Source organism: Pseudopodoces humilis, chromosome 5 (genome assembly GCF_049639895.1).
Source record: "Pseudopodoces humilis isolate 2021_Gansu_Grassland_sample_001 chromosome 5, ASM4963989v1, whole genome shotgun sequence".
NCBI lineage: Eukaryota > Metazoa > Chordata > Aves > Passeriformes > Paridae > Pseudopodoces > Pseudopodoces humilis.
Window position 1 is genome coordinate 40,343,394 of NC_142204.1, and position 17,946 is coordinate 40,361,339.

Consider the following 17,946-nt stretch of genomic DNA (forward strand, 5'->3'; position numbering starts at 1 on the left):
CCCCGAGCAGCCCAGTCTCACGCAACAAAGGCTGGGAGTTCATTTAACTCATTGCAATCTGCAGATTCACTCACAAATGTTTTCCAGCAGATGTGCAAACCCCTTTAGAAATGGCACATGTGTAGATGGCTGCATCGTGAATTAACATGCTTTGCTTCATCACTTTTAACATACTTCTTAGAAACCCTTGGCTCCCAGGCTTAAAAAATACAGATCTTGTTTCCATGCAGAATTTCAGCGTATAAGTGACTCCTCCTCAATGGCCATGCTTGTCCTGAGTAAACAAGACCTAAACTCAGACAGAAAAGACTTTTCTTATTTCTCTTTCAGTTGCAGCTGACAGGGGATATGAGCACTGTGCCACAGGGCCTGCCATGGGGGTTTTAAACCTTGATTACACCCAGGTGATTGGTACTGACCGAACCAGCTTTGGGTGTGAGAGATGGCTGGCAGGCACTGTGGGGCTGTCCTGTGAGGCTGGACCATCCAGTAGCCATGGGATGATATGGGCCACCCTGTGACAGCCTCAGTCTTTGAAGGTTGTGACATGTACGTGGTGCTACAAGGCTGGGAAACATCAGGAAGCATCTTTGGGAAGGTGGCTGCCTCCAGAGCCACCCCTTTGTATGGTGATGGAGAGGATTGGTTTCAGACAGATAGTCCTTGACACCACATCTGTGTCAGTCATCGTGGCCAAACCACCAAGGCTTTTGGCTTCGGGGCAGTCTGTGTGTCTGTGCTCACAATGACATGGAGGCTGCTGGCAGGACCAGTCTCCTTGAAGGAGTGTGGGTCCAAGGCTGGGAGTAACCATGAATGATCCTTTTGTCCCCTTTCCCCCCTCCCCTTCCTCACACCAGCACATATATATCCTCAGGTGGCTAAGGACCAGGGTATAAATTTGACTTCTTCTTAGTCAAAACTTCCACTAATTTGATCATGGTTTTGCCAAGGAAGGAATAAATATGGAGCAGGGACTTTGGGGATTTGTGCTATAAAAGTGAGAGCTGGAGAAACTGAGACTGAAGCAAATATTTGAAGCAAGCGGTCACATCCAGGCATCCTGGCTCCCTTCTGTAGGTAATTCTGGCCAAGCCTCTACCCCTGGCTTCAACACCTGCCCCCATGTAGGGCAAAGATTATCAATTGCCAGTGGGAGACCTCTGATAATTGATAACAACAACATCCTGAGTTTCATGAAGGTCAAGTCAGCTCTATGTCAGGCCAAGCCACAAGGGTTGAGAGCCAGCTTCCTACTTCTGACCCTGTACACTCGTGCTGTGCACAGCTCTTTGTCCTAAACCTCTGCAACACAATTATCAAGCATAGTCATACTAAGGCAAGCTGGAAATTTCACACTTCTGAATGCAAAATAGATCGATCCATACAATTCTCCCATTTGTGCAGATGTATTTCACCTTGGTGCCAGCACACACATATTTCCAAATACAGCATATATCCCTATCTTGTGAAAATTCAGACACTTCTTGTCCGCTGCATGAAAACTTGAGATTTGTCTTTTCCTTAAAAGCTTTCATGTCCAGTCTAGGAACAGTTTAAATACCCAAAGGACTGGGGTTAAAACCAGCTGAATGATCCCCAAAGCAGTCTTAAAAATGAATTTCCTGTTCCCTCAGGTGTGGGGAAGTCCTTTACTTGCAGCTGGGCCAATGAATCAGGCACCTTATTTCTTTCATTTTGCCATTAGCTAGTGTGTAAGAAAGCACTACAGACATCAAGCCTGATTTAAATCTCCGTTTCTACTTCTGTTCAATATGTATGTCTGTGTAAGGTATAAGATATTTTTCCTTGGTCTCTTTTCTGTTTCAATTTATCTCCCTCACTCAGGAGTTTGCTGGTGAATACAATGGTTTCAGACTGGAGAGAGCTGCAGCTAATTTTCTTACTCTGTTTGAATAAATGGCTGTTGACTCTTACAGAAGTAGGTTAGACTTTTCATCTGGTTGTAATATCCTCAAGTCCCAGCCACGGAGCTCCTAATGCTGGTTGCATAAAAAGTACACCTTTCATACATGGCTGTATTTGTCCTTGTTTAATGCTTTTTCTGCATATCCAACTCTAAAAATGCTTGGAAAGGTCCTATTGTAAATGTGTTTTTCTGAACACTCTAGTTCTCCTTGCTCAGGTAGCTTTTACTGCTTGTCCAGCCATGAAAGAGGAAGGGAAGCCTCCACACTGTGGGAAAAGTATAAATCTCTTGCTGTAGGGTCCTGGTGGGCATAAGTGCATCTTGCTACACACCTTGCATTGGCCAAGGAAGACACTGCACAGTGAGATCCAGGTTCTGATCATGCTCAATTGCTTTCGTGGATCCAAAATATAGAGCTTTGAAGGTATTAATGTAGCACACTTGTCAACCATGTTTCGCAATTAGTTATGCTCTTGAGAACCAGTTACATACAATAAAAAGGTCTATGGATTATAGGGATTTTATGTATCACTTATCTATCTTTGGGATAAGACTTTAGCACATGGAATCAAAACCCATGAGCACGAGGAAAACCAGTGTCTATCCACTGTGTCCTTTTCACAATACCATTCTGTCAAGCAGAAATTGGTCAGACATTTCAATTTCTTTACTGTCATTTCTCAGCTATAAAGATTTTGAGTGGTTTAAAACACTGAAACCTTGCCATAGCATCCACAATAATGGAAAGTGCAAGTATTTTGCAAGCTGAACAGCATCTGGATTGTTCAGCAGCTAAAAGATACATAGCAGAAATTAAACCTTCGTGAAGTAGCCTTTGAAGGACAAATACTCCTCCTTTTAATATTTGTTGTTAAATCAGAGGCTTTGGGTTAATTATTTTGCTTCCAGCACATGAATCAATAGTTTGACTTTGCTAGATGCACAGTTCTGTACCTCTGAATCCTAAAAGCATATTGTTTACACAACATAATCAGCAAATGATAATTATCTTGTTCACAGAGGATCTGGTTCCCACAAAATATCCACACCCTTCCTTGCTCATGAATTATGGATGTCTGGAGCCTTTACCAGAAACTTGGCTGGGCTGTGTAAAATCATTTTCTGGAGTGTGTGTTTTATTTTGAATGAAGCAAGCAGGCAAGAGGCCAGTAGGATTAAAATGGATTCTTTATTTAAAACAACTCACAAAATACAGCAGCTCCTACCATTTTGTTAGTGTCGCCTATTTCTTTCCAGATCCCTTTTCCAGGCTTTGACTGGTGCCCTCAAGTACACTCTGCATCTCTCAGGGCACATCAGAGGGTGCCCAGGGCCAGTCGCCACCAGAGAGCCAGTGGACACGAGAACAAGGAGACTCTTATTGGAGCCCCAGCTGCCAAGTCACTGGGTCCATTATCCCAACCCTAGCATGAGGAAGGGACATCCATCTTTCTGCTCACTCAGCTTAAGGGAAATAATTCCTCCAGGTATAATTTGGAAATACTGTGAAGCTTTAATTCTCTGAAATCATAACAAAGAGCTCTCAGATTCCTTGATGAAAAAGGAAATGCTCTGTATCTATCTAATATTCCGTTGCATTCAAAGCTCTCTGAATTTATTTGGACAGGATTAACAGAAGTTTATTGAATACAGGCAAAATAATAAACTAACCACATCCACAAGAGCTGGGATAACATGAGGTACTCTGGCAGTGCCAAGAACTGTGCTGCTTGACCAAGCACAGTGCAGTCACCTTCTCCACTCCAAGAAAAGTCTACCTGTGTAATCTCCTTTAAGTCACTGCAACTTTCTCCTTGTTGAATTTGATACAAAACTGAGAGACCAGACAAACCTGAAACAAGAGATACCAACCTCCTTTGCTGAAGAAGTAGCCTGACAGCAACAAGCAAACTACCTCTGGTGTCACGAAAAGTACGAGAGTATTGTAAAAAATACTTCTTGGTGCAATTAAACTAAAAGCTGCCAAATAATTTAGCAATGACTTCTGACAGGAGAAATAAGATCTGTATCTTAGACTCCTGCCACAATTACTGTTTCAATATCAGTTGTCTGTCTGCTGTCCAACCTGGAGAGCCCTGGTTCCTGCCCTATGCCTGTGTCAGCAGAGCTGAAATGTTTCTGAATTCAAGCTCCCCTAAAGGCCCATGAAAGTACTTGCTCTTATCCACTGCCCTTGGGTCCTCATCATACAGGAATCCCTTCCAAGGCCACTGCCCTGAAAGAATAGATCATCCTTTTGCTCTCTGACCTCCAGAGGGCCAAGAAATGGCCTCTCTCACAGTGAAAAATCTTTCCTGCCTGATGATACCCCTCATTACGAAAGTGGCCTTGCCACCTCTTTAATCACTACTCCTTCTCTTTCTTGTTTTGTCTTTCCACGTTCACTGCTTATTCGTTTGCTCCGCTCAAGGACTTTGACTTTTACAGGTTGTCAACACCATAGGCACTAACCCTTGCAGAGTGCCCTGAGCTGTGGGAACAACTGCCCAGAAAGAAAGCATTTTTCTGTGCACTTTCCAAGATTTGTTTTGAAAAGATGCCAGGCAGAGCTCTTCAGAGCTAAGTGCAAGAAGTAAGCATGATGCTGACATCTTTAAAACTGGCCAGCTACCAATGGGCTTTTACAGGGCCAGAGTGATAAGGCTGGTAGAAGATTATTTTTTTGCTGTTGTAGTGAAATCTCATAGTCCTAGTTCTTATAGTTATGTAGGTATTTATCCAAGAACATATGCTAAAGAAATACCTTTGTCACTGAGACAAGAGCAACCACCACAATTTATATGAGAAGGATGACATTCCAGCATTAAGTAAAAAAAATATTCTTGACATTTGCCATTTTTAAATCACCTCTGGGCAGGATATCCAGTCAGACATTGCCACAGTCCAATTAACCAGATAAGAGGAGGGACAACAGTTAACGTTCAAAAATACACAGTTCTTCTCCCTTCCCTTGCCTGAAAATAAAAAATAATTAGAGTAGGATTATACATTTGTTATCATGCCTATTAATAATCAGCCCAAGGGCATGGAGAAGAGACCTTTTGACAAAGCAGAAATTAGTAAGAAATAGCTTAGGGAAATCTGCTTAGAGTAGAATAGAATTGTTGTTGAAAAGGTTTCCCCCTCCCCAGAAGATGCTTGGAGTTGCAGTATCATACTAGGAGAAAATACTACAAAGGCTGCCAAAAAAGCATCAGAAGGAAATTAATGTAAGAGGAAAGACTAAGGCAAGATGGTGTTTCAAAGCTTACAGTCTTAATGCTCAGAATTTTTCTAGCCCAGCTTTTGTACTATCAGCAACAGGTCCAGAGTTAAAATTAAACATGTGTATTCTATTTCTACTTTCTGATACTACTGAATTGGCTGTAGAAATTTATGTCCTACATGAGGGACTTTCTTTGGCTTATAAGTGAATCAACACTCAGAGATCCACTGTATTGCAAAAAAAAAAAAAACAAACAAAAAAAAAAACCAGCTGCATTTTATTGTCAAAAAGGGTCATGTCTCTGACTTCTGCTATTTCTGATCTGAGTAACAATGAAAACTGTTTTTCTGTGCAGAACACAAGGGTCATCTTGGAGCTTCTGGAAGTTAATTATGCTTCAAATCAGAGGGAGGAATGAAAGGACTATTTCTGAAAATGAGTAAACACAAAAAAATACAAAGGTACTAAAATTGTCATCCAGCCACTAGAGTGGCAGGAGTCAGGAGTGTTCAGTGCTTCAAACAAGTGAGAATTGGAGCCAGGGAGGAAGGGGAAGAGCAGGGAAATACTTCCTTTGGTGACAAATTCCATCCTATACATATATAAATATCCCCAGACAGATGCAGACAAGACGAAGATCTGCCCAAGAAGACAAACAGTAAGACATGTTGATGAATTTATGTGCTTTCTTGGTGTAGTTCCACTGCTGCATATCCTGTTTCCTTCTGGTCAGTTAATTATGTAAAAAACCAAACCAAACAAAGCAAAATTCACTAGTGCCTTTTGTTCTTGGAAGTGGAAAGAGAGGAAACAGAGAAAAACAATGTTACTTCCAAGGGCACACACTAAATCAATTTCTGTAGAAAAATGGAGGCTTGTGAGATTCTATTAATGAAATAAATTCTCTGTGCGTGACAAAAACTTCCTAACTTAAAGCTTTCACTGATAGAAGAAGGTACGTTCTCCCATGTACATTAAAGCCATCAGAAGCAGTTTTGTAATCACAACACTTCAGCTATTGCTTCCTGTCCAAGCACAGTCTAATCAGGAGAGTGAAGTGCTCCTGCCTATAACTTAGAAGCCCTTAGTATGAAGTAGCGGCAGCAGCAGTTGTTTTTTTCCCAGATGAAAGACTCAAAAGCAGAACAATTTTGCTATGCTATTTAGTGAGACAAGATGAACCTGAAGTGAAATCTTTGCCTTTCAAGAAGACCCTAAAAAATAATACTTGCATGCAATTGCACATAGTAAGATCATTCTTAAAAACACAAGACTTAAGTGCCTGAGAGCAATCATTAACATGAAGAAGGGAAAGGTGGGTCATCTTAAGTATCTGCAGTGTGAAATTCTGTGTCTTTTTCTGTGTCTGTGGAACTGAACAAATATTGCCACTCAAGACTTGTGAGATTTCATTTTTAGCATAGCAGCCAGGAAAGTCTTCCTCTTTCTACCTGGTCTCCAAGTTACTGTGGTAAAACAAACCATTTCTTTCTCAATCTGTCTGCATCCTCATTAATAATTGTATTTCCCAAGCTTCAGGTGTCTTCATTAACCTTAGGAAGTCTTGTTTTCAAATTCCAAATGTGGTTACTTCTCTGATCCTTCTTACATCCCCCCCTTTAAAATGAAAGGCTCCCATTCATAGTTACCCTTTCTTTCCTTCTCTGTTGCCAGTTTTCAGTCCAATATGCTCATTGTCCTTCTATTCCATGACTTCAGACCTTAGACATTTTAACCAACAGTGGAGAATGTTGTCAAATGCTTTCTGAAAAAGGGAGTCTATAATATCCTTTCCCCTTCCTTACCAGGGCAGTAATTTCCTCAAAGAATTCCAACAAATTAGTTAGGCATGATCTCCTTTCCCTGAATTGATGTTAGCTGTCTTTAATCAAGCTCTGCTTTTCCAAGTGTTCCCTATTTGATTCCTTAAAGGAGTTTCAGAGTCCTTTCCCTTTAGTGAAGTTAAATTGACAAGTCTGGTTTTTCCCAGTGTTTGGGAAAGCTGTGTCTTTCTTTTTCTTTAGAAAAAAGTGATGAGAAATAAATTTCAAGTAAATTCAATAGCCTCCCATCTAGAGACACCTATTCCCCTGGATTCTTAAGCACAGCTTTTGCTGTCAAGAAAGGGGAGGCATAGTAAGAAGACAAGGATGAGAATGAAGGAATACGACATTACAGATGACAACTTTGTATAACCAGATGGTATATTTTGAAAGCTGGAAACCAAATAATAATGAGTATTTCTGATGAAGTCTAAGATTTGCATGGGTCAAAATCAGGTCCAGTTCCTCCACAGGCAAGCAACAACTGGGACCCATACAACCCTACAGCGCTTCCTCATGGACCTCGCTGCAGAACCTCTGTTGAAATGTGATATGATTTGTGTTGGAAGTCTTCGGTGTGTGTATTTGAGGGGCTTTTCAGGCTACCCTGAGGTAATATTTTTCAAGCATGAGAAAATTGGGAAGGGGATGTGGGAGATGAGTCCATCAGTCTGCATGTCCTCCTATACACAGGAATGATGTAGTGCATGACCTGGCTTCGTGAAGGCACGAACCTCTCTGCACCCACTGCTGAGTGCAACTGTATCTGTGTCAAAGTCAATTACTTGCCATGCAGTGGCACAACTCTGGCTGGTATTTGCTGGCCATATCCAGTAACCTCTGCCTGCTCTTGGGACAAGCCATGAGGGGCAGGCAGACCACAGTGAGGGGGGAGGCTGCAGCCCAGCCTCACCCGCAGTGCCTCAGGACAGGGCAGCCTGGGAGCCCAGCACAGGGCACTTACCATACCCTGCTGCTCTCATGCTGGGTTTGGCCCTTTTTGAGGGTGGGTTTCACGGTAATCTTTCCATAAATCACCCCTTTCTTCAGATGCAAGCTGCATTCCCACTGTCCTCTAGGGACAGACAGAGGACAGACAAGAGGAGAGCTGCCTCGGGGAAGGGGACAAAGGCATGATCATGCAGGATGGCCATTGAACCTGGTCTCATGAAGTATCAAAATACCCAACACATAATTGTATATGAGAAAAAAAAGAAGTCTTCACCACTGACATTGGTAGGAAGAAGGAAATAAAATATGTCAAAGAAAATAAGGAGGTTCTGCCTCTTTGAAGTAAATTAGATCCACTGAAAGTTACAGCAATAAGCGCATCCCATGAAACTTTACATTTTGATACAAAGTTAGATTGTATGCCCTTTGCATTTCTTGGATTCCCATCTCTGCAAGTGCTACTGAATTGATCTAAGATTAGAAATAAGACATCCCTATGTCAGTAGGTTTCTGCCCAGAGTGAAGGCAACTGCTGGATCCCACTCATTTCAAACACAGATTGTTAACACAGACTGTTCTGGGAACATAAAATTTACTGCTCAAAAGGAAAGGAGGTTCTAGAGGCTGCATAATCTCTCACAGGTAAAGAATATACATTTTAAAATATACCAGAATCAGTCATTATAATCAGTTGTGCTTGAAACACTAGCTAGCCCTCAAAGCTGTTTCTTCATACTTAAGAGGACAATACCCACTTCTTACTTCTCACTCTCCTCTTATTTTCTTCTTGCCACTAAGAACCATTCTTAGAGCATCAGACTGCTGGGGAGTTTCATGAATTCTCTCTTAAACCCTTCTCCCTCTTTAAAAAAAACAACTCCCTCATTTAAACAAACAAACAAACAACAATAAAAACCCAAACAAAACAAAATACTAAAAAAAGAAAGGTTGATTGCTTTTGTTACTCCTACACTAAAAGCATTCAGAACCTCATCTTTCTGCTGTTCTGATTTTCTTTCTTCCTGTTTCCAGATTTCATGGCCCATTCATTTGTCCTTGTGCTAGAATTTCCCTTTGACGTTAAATGTATCTTCTTGTTTCCTGAAAGGTCTCCTCTCTTTTTGCCATTCTCCTTCCTTTCTCATTTCTGGTCTCATCTTTACAAAGTCTTATCTCACTCATAGAGTTTGTCTAAAAAAAATTGTTGGTAGATCAGGCACCAAATTTGTTCCACCAAACTGAAAGTCTTTCAGAGTTTTGATTTCAGGAGGAAAATGACTCAGCTCTGCTGAACTGCAGATAACTGCTTGTGGCACATGTCACTTCAAAACATAGCAGAAGGGATTAAAACTAATATTTGATACAGGAGTATAAGCATGGCCATTCAGTTGTGTTACTTAGACTTGTTCTGGAACAAAATATAGCAGACTTCTGTACATCTCAGCTTCTGGAAATCTTATTCCATTTTCTGGGTTTGTTTTTTGCAGAACTGATGAGAAGTAATGGTCCATAAAAGGCAGCATACAATCTTACTTTATGCAGCAGCTCCCAGGGCTAGTACAGGATCTGGAAAGCTGGTGAGGATGTCAGCCCAACACTGAAAAGTTTCTCTCACAGTCAGAGAAGAGGGAAAGTAGGGGAGTGGGATCCTCAGCTGCCAGCCCATGGGTTAAAACATGGTACCCTTCCCAGCCCTGTCTGGGGAGCTGAGCACACAAGGATGAGCCAGAGGAAGCGGCCAGCAGAAAATGAGTTTCACAGCATTACTCAGAAAGCCAAATCACATTAATCTTACCATTAATTCCTGCAATGCTAATGAAGGAAAGGCTTGCAAGACGGGTCAAAGGGCAAAACCAGGACACTTTCTAAAAAAAAATTATAAACTACTTGTAAAGTGTATTGTACATGGTTTTATGCAGCAGTCAGCTGATGTCTTTTTATAACCAGCAGCTTTTCATTGCATTGAATGCACTGTCTCCAAGGGTGTCCAGTGCAGTGCACAGAACCCAACAGGGGAGCAGAAGGAGCAGACACACTTAATCCTTGACATTTCAGTCCCATGACAGCCCAAGCACGCAGCAGTAACTCCATTATTAAATCTCAGCCCAACTCAGAGAGTTTCCAGACCTTCTCCAAAACCAATAAAAGGTTATTTTTAAAAAGCCAGGAATGCTGGTGTTTTGATGGAGCATTAAAAGATACATTGGGCTTTACAATTTTATCATTTACCTATGTTACTAGGACCTAGAGCAGCTTCTTCCTATTATCAGGTTTGACATTTTTGATAGATTTCTGATTGACCTGACATCACTGCACCTGAAAATGTATTCTTGCTACATATCTGGTGTCTTACCACATAAAAATACTGTGATTCAGCTAATTTAAAACAGTTTGAGTCTCCCTTGAAAACAGGCCTTCAGTTAAAGATGTACCTCCTTTTCCAACTCCTACTCACAGCTTGCTTGTTTTGGCTAGCTTTCCTGTGCGGACTGCTAGGCTGGCCCCCAGCAGACCACCCCACACCACCCACCCTTAGACCTTACCAGGTCTCCACATGAGTGCAGATGTCAGTATAGAGACCTGCTTATGTCTTTTTGATTCCTGCTGTGGCTCTTGTCCTGACTCAGCATCCTGGTGAGAGCAACGTGATTCCTGCTACCATTGTCACTCACCCAGCTGGTGAGGTTCCTCGCCGTGGTTATTTGCCTGTGGTAGCTTCAAAGACCATCCCCATCACCTCCCTGGGGTTTACCAGATGCAGGTTAGCAGTTGCCTGCTTTGTACTACATGCCCACTGCAAAAAGACTTATGGAAGAAAACCACAAAGAAATGAACTGTAAGTGCATCCCATCACCCTCCTATGGCGGGCCCAGAAGTCAGTGTTGTGAGCCTGCCTCAGTGAGAAGTGATTTCTTAGCTGACATTTGGTCATGTGGAAGGCTAATAAGTGCTCGCTCTGCTTTTCAGCCAGCTAATCAAAATCAGTTGTGGTTTATTTCTAGCCTTCACCTTCATATGCACTGAGGAAAAAAGTCACTGGTACCGTCCACTGAAGTCATCTGCATTTTTTCCATGTCCAGTCAACTCTTGATGTTATTCTCAATAGACTAATACAGAACATATGTAAATTGGACTGTAAGAACATATTTAGTATATTTACTTTTGAAAAATGAAGTTATGATGAGGAATGAACATCAAGGGTGAAGGGGGTGGGGAGATGGCTGGGAATATTTCATCAGTGCGCAGCTAATCTCCAATCTGGGTGCGCTGTTCCCAGGTGATCAAGAGCTGACTGAGTTTCAATCACAAAAGTGGCTCCTTTCTTTTCTGCTTTAAACCAAAGGGAGCTTGAATTCTCTGGGCTAATCTACATCTTTTTCTCATTGCAAGCCTTGGCACTATTCAGTACAAATAGCATGCTTTGCTCAAGGAACTGCAAGAGTAATGAAGGCCAAGGCTTTTTGAATCGTGCCTGAGATGCATTAGCAAAGCTGTGGGGCACTTCCTGCAGCACCTGCCTGAGCTGTTCCTGGCAGCACTGGGAGCTGATGGGTTTTCCCTTTCCAGATCTCCAGATGAAAATGACTTTTAAAGAGGCAGCTCCTATTGCTTGATTTTGGCAAGTTAAGGCTGATGCTTAGATGGGAACTCATCCTTCCCTTTTCATTGTGACCTCTTCACCTAAGTTTCACAGCACATCTGGTCCTTTTACCCTATGCCACTGCCTCTGATACACCCTTCCTTCTTTCCATTTTTCACCCTTTGTAACTTATCCTCCTCTTATGTTACCACCTTTCAAAATCATAATAGCTTAACATGATGTTTCCTGCTATCATTTCTTCCTCACCTCCTCACCTGTGGTCCTGGTTGCAGCCGTAAGCTCTTTGGGAAATGGACTTCCTCCACCTCCTTTCTGCATCTGCTGGATGGGGGCCCCAGGCCTGGCTGCTCTGCAGACTAATAAACGTGAATAAAAGTAGTGATAACAAGTAGAAACTCTCCTCCTCGACTAATCAGTTCCTACATATGTTGACTACTTTGCTTCTTTAGAAGAATAGCAGAAAATGGGAATGAATCTGTTATGTGTTGTCAGTTCAAAGGACAGAAATCACCTCACCTTTTGTTATGCTGCTGACCTGATACAAAATGAATTTGGGATTCAAGTCATGGAAACACATTTTTCATGAACCATTTGAAGACAGAATTCCTGAAGAAATTAGTGAAAATTTTTGCAAAAGAATAAATAATAAGAAAGTCCTGAACTGCTCCTTAAGAGTTCACAAGTCAAGAAAGTACTGAACTTCATCCAATAAATAATACATTGTGAATTGTTCGCACAGCTGTGCTCTACTTGCAAGGGAAGTTCAGGGGGTCTAATAATCCCTCTTCATGCAGAATATTTTGTTACATGGGGAAAATAGTAATTCAGAGGATTCTCAATTTTTCTCCTGTAATAAATTAAGAAACCATTTGATTTTGGCATTTGCAAGGAAAACGCTTTTTTTTCACTGATGCAAACTATCTCAGAATAGATTTTTTTTTTAAAAGAAAATTACTAGCATGGCTGCCATTAAAAAACCAGCATTGGTCCAGTAATTACCACACAGTCTCAAATGATGTAGTACAGGAAAACATATTTATCCCAGAGATAGTGTGTGGTAACTTATGGTAAAAGTTGCTTCTTTAGGAGCAGCCACCACAACTCCATCTGTTTTAGCTAAAATAACTGTCCAAGTGACCCCAATTTCAACTTTATGAGGCTCATACTAATAGGGAATCTGAAGAAAATGAGACAGAGTTTAGCTTTGTGTCACTACTCACATTTTCAAGCTCTTTATCAAGTATCTCTTAAAAGTGTCCTGTATGCTAGAGCTCCAAACGTCTGTCTGCAAGTGATGGACTCATCTTTAAAGAAACAGATCCACTTAATGTGTCGAGCTACAAACATGAGCCTATTGGTGCATATGAACTAACATGTCACCCAGTGATTGATGTTTCCCTATTACTCTGCCAAAATACATTAAGTTAAGCTCCTTTTCATCTCCACAAATAGTAGGGACTACAGATGGCCCTCATTTGTAATCCTCAGGAACTAGCACAACCAAGCAATGCAAGAGGGTGTCGGTACCCATCGCCCGCCTGAAACAGATTAGGGAGATTTCAGAATGGAGCAGCATTACAGGAATAGAGTAACATAACAAGAAATAATGGAAAGGAAAAGGTGCTGACAGTGGCTGCAGGCATTAGCGTACTGTGCAAATGACAATACTCTCTGAGCAATCACGGAATCACAGTTACAGAATCACAGAATGGGTAAAGTCGGAAGGGACCTGGTCCCAACCTCCCTGCTCAGGCAGAGTCATCCCAGAGCACATTGCACAGGACTGCATCCAGACAGTTCTTGAATATCTGCAGTGAAGGAGACTTCACACCCTCTCTGGGCAACCTGTTCCAGTGCTCAGTCGCCAGCAGGGTAAAGAAGTCCTTCCGCATGTTGAGGTGGAACTTCTGGAACTCCCTGTGCATCCGTTTCTGCCCATTGCCTCTTGTCCTATTGCTGGGCACCACTGAGAAGAGTCCAGCTCCATTATACTGACACCCTCCCTTCAGATAATTATAGACATTGATGAGGTCTCTTCTCAGTTGTGTCCTCTCGAGGCTAAACAGGCCCAGTTCCCTCAGCCTGTCCTCATAAGAGAGATGCCCTCAATCATCTTTGTTGCTCTCTGCTGGACCTGATCCAAGAGCTCCATGTCTCTCTTGTACTGAAGAGCCCAGAGATGGACACAGCACTCCAGATTTGGCCTCACCAGGGCTGAGCAGAGGGGCAAGATCACCTCCCTTGACTGGTGGGAATGCCCTACCTAATGCACCCCAGGATACTATTATCCTTTTTGATGAGAAGGGCACTCTGCTGGCTCATGGACAACTTGTCCACCAGAACCTCCAGGTCTTTCTCCGCAGATCTGGTTTCTCAGCAGGTCACCTCAGCCTGTGCATGAGGTTATTCAGATTCAATATTTTAGCTATGTGCATGACTCAAATCTGCATATTCTACAGTGGCATTCCGGTCCCACTGAATTTCATGGCTCACCTACTGACTTCAGTCTCGGCCAGGATTTCATCAGGGCCTGAAGATTGTTGAGGCTGGATGAGAGGCAGAAAAAGGCAGGGTTTGTTTCTTGGCACTGTTTGTCTAGTGAGCTTGTGTGACTGGGAGATGGCTGGTCATCTGCTTTTTGAAGTTGTGCAAAGCAATTCCCCTGTGGCCTCAGACTGTTTGCTGGAGGCTCCCACTGTAGGTGTCTTGGCTGCAGCTGGCCATAGAATCATGGAATGGTTGAGTTGGCAGGGACTTCAGAGACTGTCTAATTCTAATCCCTTTTCCATGCACAGGTATACACCTTCCACCAGGCTGCTCAAAGCCACATCCAATCTGCCCTCCAACACTGCCAGGGACGGGGCATACACAGCTTCTCTGAGCAACCTTTTTCTAATGCCTCAGCACCTTCTCAAGAATTTCTTCCTTTTATCTAATATAAACCTACCCATGCACAATACCCCTTATCCTGTCACTACAAGCCCTTGTGAAAAGTCCCTCTCCAGCTTTCTTGTAGCCCTCTTTATGTACTGGAAGGTCTCCCCAGAGTCTTTTCCTCTCCAGGCTGAATAACACCAGCTCTCTCAGCCTGTCTTCACAGAAGAGATTCTCCAGCCCTCTGATCATCTTCACGGTCCCCCTCTGGGTCTGCTGCAGCAGGTACACAGGTTGAGGAAGCTGTGGTCCAGCAGACCTGGGAAGAGGAGTCTGACTGCCCAAGGCATGTTTTCTTGGAAAGACATGACGTGTCAGCAGAGAGAGGAGATGGGTGGGCCCTGTATCACCTTCACCAGGTTCAGGGTCAGTGGCAGGCAGGGTCCCAGCTGCCAGACTTCTCAGGGCTGCACACACCCTACCAGCTGAAGGTGTTTCTGAATACAGGATATGTGTGTCTACTCACCAGTAAAGCTCATTTCAGAGCTCAAGTACGCAGGGTCCACCTCAGCCAGCCCTTGGCTCTGGAGCCTGCCAGTCCTTCTGTGAGCAGGAGGATGGGAGGTAGATGCAGGTCTCCCTCTCCCATGGCTTTCATTTTACCTCCCATCAAAACTATTCCCACCTCTCAAGTGAAGGGGGCACACTATAACACAGATAGTCTTCACCTGCCTATTATGAGAGTGAATTTATGTCACCTCACTCTTTAGAAGAAGAAAAAAAGCAAACAAAGCATTTGATGATAATTTTGAGAGGGATTTGTGAGGCAGAGGATGGCAGATGTGGCTGTGAGCAGACAGTGCCAAGTGCAGTTTGGAGGCCGGGCAGGAAGGGAGCCCCAGTCTCCAGACAGCACAAGAGATATCAAAGGCTTTTCCAGACACCGTTATCTGCTTCAGCAAAGCACTGGGACTGGCTGATGGACCTTCTCCAGGGAAAGATGTATGCAACTCCTTGGAGGTCCATGCTGAGCTGGGAAAATGAGGCTGGTGTGGGTCTAGACTCAGAAACTGCAGAGACGGGGATATCTGATCTTCCGCAGGGTCGCTGCTTGCAGCCACCCAGAAGTTTGGATGGATCCTAGACATGTGACAGAGGAGCAGACAGCATTCTTCCACATTTTCACATGCTGTAGTTACTCCTGACAGACTGAGGGTAATAGCAGAGAGGTCCTTCTGGAGCTGGCACCAATCTCTGGCACTGCTGTGTTTTCCCTTCTGTGCCACTCACTGCTTGCTTCATCAGTCCAGTGCAGTGCTGCAGCTGGCTCCTAACACCCAACATTCCTGCCATGAAACTCACTGACTGATAAGAACTCCAAGTCTGGCTGCTCATCCTGGGTAGTGCCATGGTAGCATCCTTCTATCATCCTTCCTTCCACCATGTTGACAGTCATCACCTTGCGTTTTCCACATTCCTTTCTTGTTTCTGTGCAGAAAGAGATTGTACTGCTGCATGGGATAACCAAGGAATATCCCAACCTTCTCACCCTGAGCAGGCCCACACAGCCTCTCTGTGTGCCCCCAGGGGCTGGGGGCAGCTTCGCAGTATCTTGCATAAGTGCATTTCTCCTCATTCTGTGCCTTCCCTGGGAGGCCTAAGGCCCTCAGCGTAATGGTTCACAGGTTCTCACCACCCTTCACCGTCCACATTTCTCCCTCTCCTTCTCCCATCACAGAAAGCTTTAAGATGAACTTTTGGGTGAGATGGGGGAATTTGGAAGCTCCCTCTGGCCCCAGCTAGAGAAACAGTGGGGAAAGAGGGAAAAGTGTGCAAGGGAGGGGGAGGAGTTGACGTGATGAGAGAATCTGGGGGCTGGAAGCATTATCTAGGCAGAGTGTGACTCTGAGGTAACAGGCTCCTCCCATTCATGCTAAATTGTGAATAGTTTTCCTCAACATTAAATAGCCAGCTTCTTAAAATTGTATACATTTTATTGTCAGAGATCCAGTCTTAGATGTTGGATTCAACTGGCTGATATATCTTAATCCAGTTGAATTTAGATAGACTGTTCTCATTATCTCTGCAGAACCAAGTGTCTCAAACCTGAGCCAACTGCATTTTCCTCCGGAGCTTAATATAATAAAGATTTTAACAATCATATTCATAGGATTCCAATTAGGATGAGGTTGAAAATAATGATACAGTGTAAAGATAAATGCACTTTGGGTGGTAACTAAGTACTGTATATCCAACATCAAATACACCAGTGATGACACAGGCACTAAATGTACATGTAAAGTATCCATATGCAAATTACTGACTGAATGTTATATTTATGTGCAGAAAAAGATACTTCCTTCTCTTATCTGGAAAGAATATAGGCTGAACTTCTGCATCTGCTTTTCAAAACAAAAAAGGACTCCCGAAATGGAACTCATTAGTGCAGGCTGGTCTACATTTCCAGGACAGCTGAAAAGGTAGTAAAACCAGAATTATTCACTTCTCTTAAAATTTAAGTTTTGCAAATACTTGGATGTTTCATATCTACAGAAAGAACGTTCCCTTTTGGATACAAATAGCTTGGTCCTGCAACCACACCAGAATCATATGGAATGAAATTGAAAACAAAAGCCATTTTCATATCTGCTGTCAGTCTTCATTTAGAAGGTGGGGATGAATGAACCTTCCAGCTCAATTTCTCATGAATATTTCTGTGAATAGGATTTTGTTTGCAGTGGAGTCAAGCAACTATGGGCTTTCATGTGGGGTACTGTTGGTATTGAAGTGGCCATGTTCAACCATGTTCAATGTGGTTTTGAAGGCTTGGGAGAAGAATAAAGTGTTTTAAGCTCCCCATCAGCAGAAACATAAGTAGGTACCTTACTCAAGAGAAGGACAAGAGTCTTGGAGATGAACTACACAATGTAACTCGAATAAGAAGACATATCCCATGGTTTGTCTGTGTTGATATTAAAGTGCTGTAGTGAAGGAACTTGAAGATGCCATGGGGGATAAGTGTTATGAATATTTTAAAATCTTGTTAGCTCATTTATTGTATCTTCAAGAAGAAAAATGGTGAAACTTTCTACCAGTATTTCTTTATGTTACACAGGAGATGTAATACTGATTCTTTTAACAGAAAGAATACCCCAAAAATGGATCTGCTTTTTAGTAAGTCTTCTCAGAGGGTTTAGCTGCTGTGGTGCAACACAGCTGTTCACTGCCATGAGATCCAAGGGCATCCTGCAAGGTGGCTGGGTCAAGGACTGGAAGCATGGTTAATTCTGGAGATTATGGGACAGAAAGTCTTGCAAAGCACCAGGGCTAATGTTGTTGGGCTGGTATGTAGTTTGTCATAAACCAATTCAATATTTCCTCATTACAGTTTTTGTTCCTTGAAAACAAGCTTCAAAAAAGAGTAAAAATATGTATTTTCCAGTGGCACATAACATCTATATTATATCAGTCAGTAGGCAACCTCTGCAATATTATACGTTCACTGTGTGTCACTGCAGGTAAAAAAACTTACCTCTGCAAA

The 17,946-nt window shown here is 42.8% G+C and overlaps 1 protein-coding gene across 3 annotated transcripts in view; it reads right to left on the bottom strand.

Annotated features, from left to right (window-relative positions):
- Positions 1 to 17,946, bottom strand: part of MSRB3 (methionine sulfoxide reductase B3) — a 205,654-nt gene that overhangs the window by 77,831 nt on the left and 109,877 nt on the right. Inside the window, exon 10 of one of the 3 annotated variants that reach the window (XM_088055783.1) lies at positions 4,804 to 4,905. The exons of the other annotated variants lie outside the window; for them this stretch is intronic. Coding sequence (XP_087911909.1) covers positions 4,866 to 4,905 — 40 coding nt within the window. The 3' untranslated portion in view covers positions 4,804 to 4,865. Of the gene's footprint in view, positions 1 to 4,803; positions 4,906 to 17,946 lie in introns of those variants that run through there. 3 annotated transcript variants of the gene reach the window in all.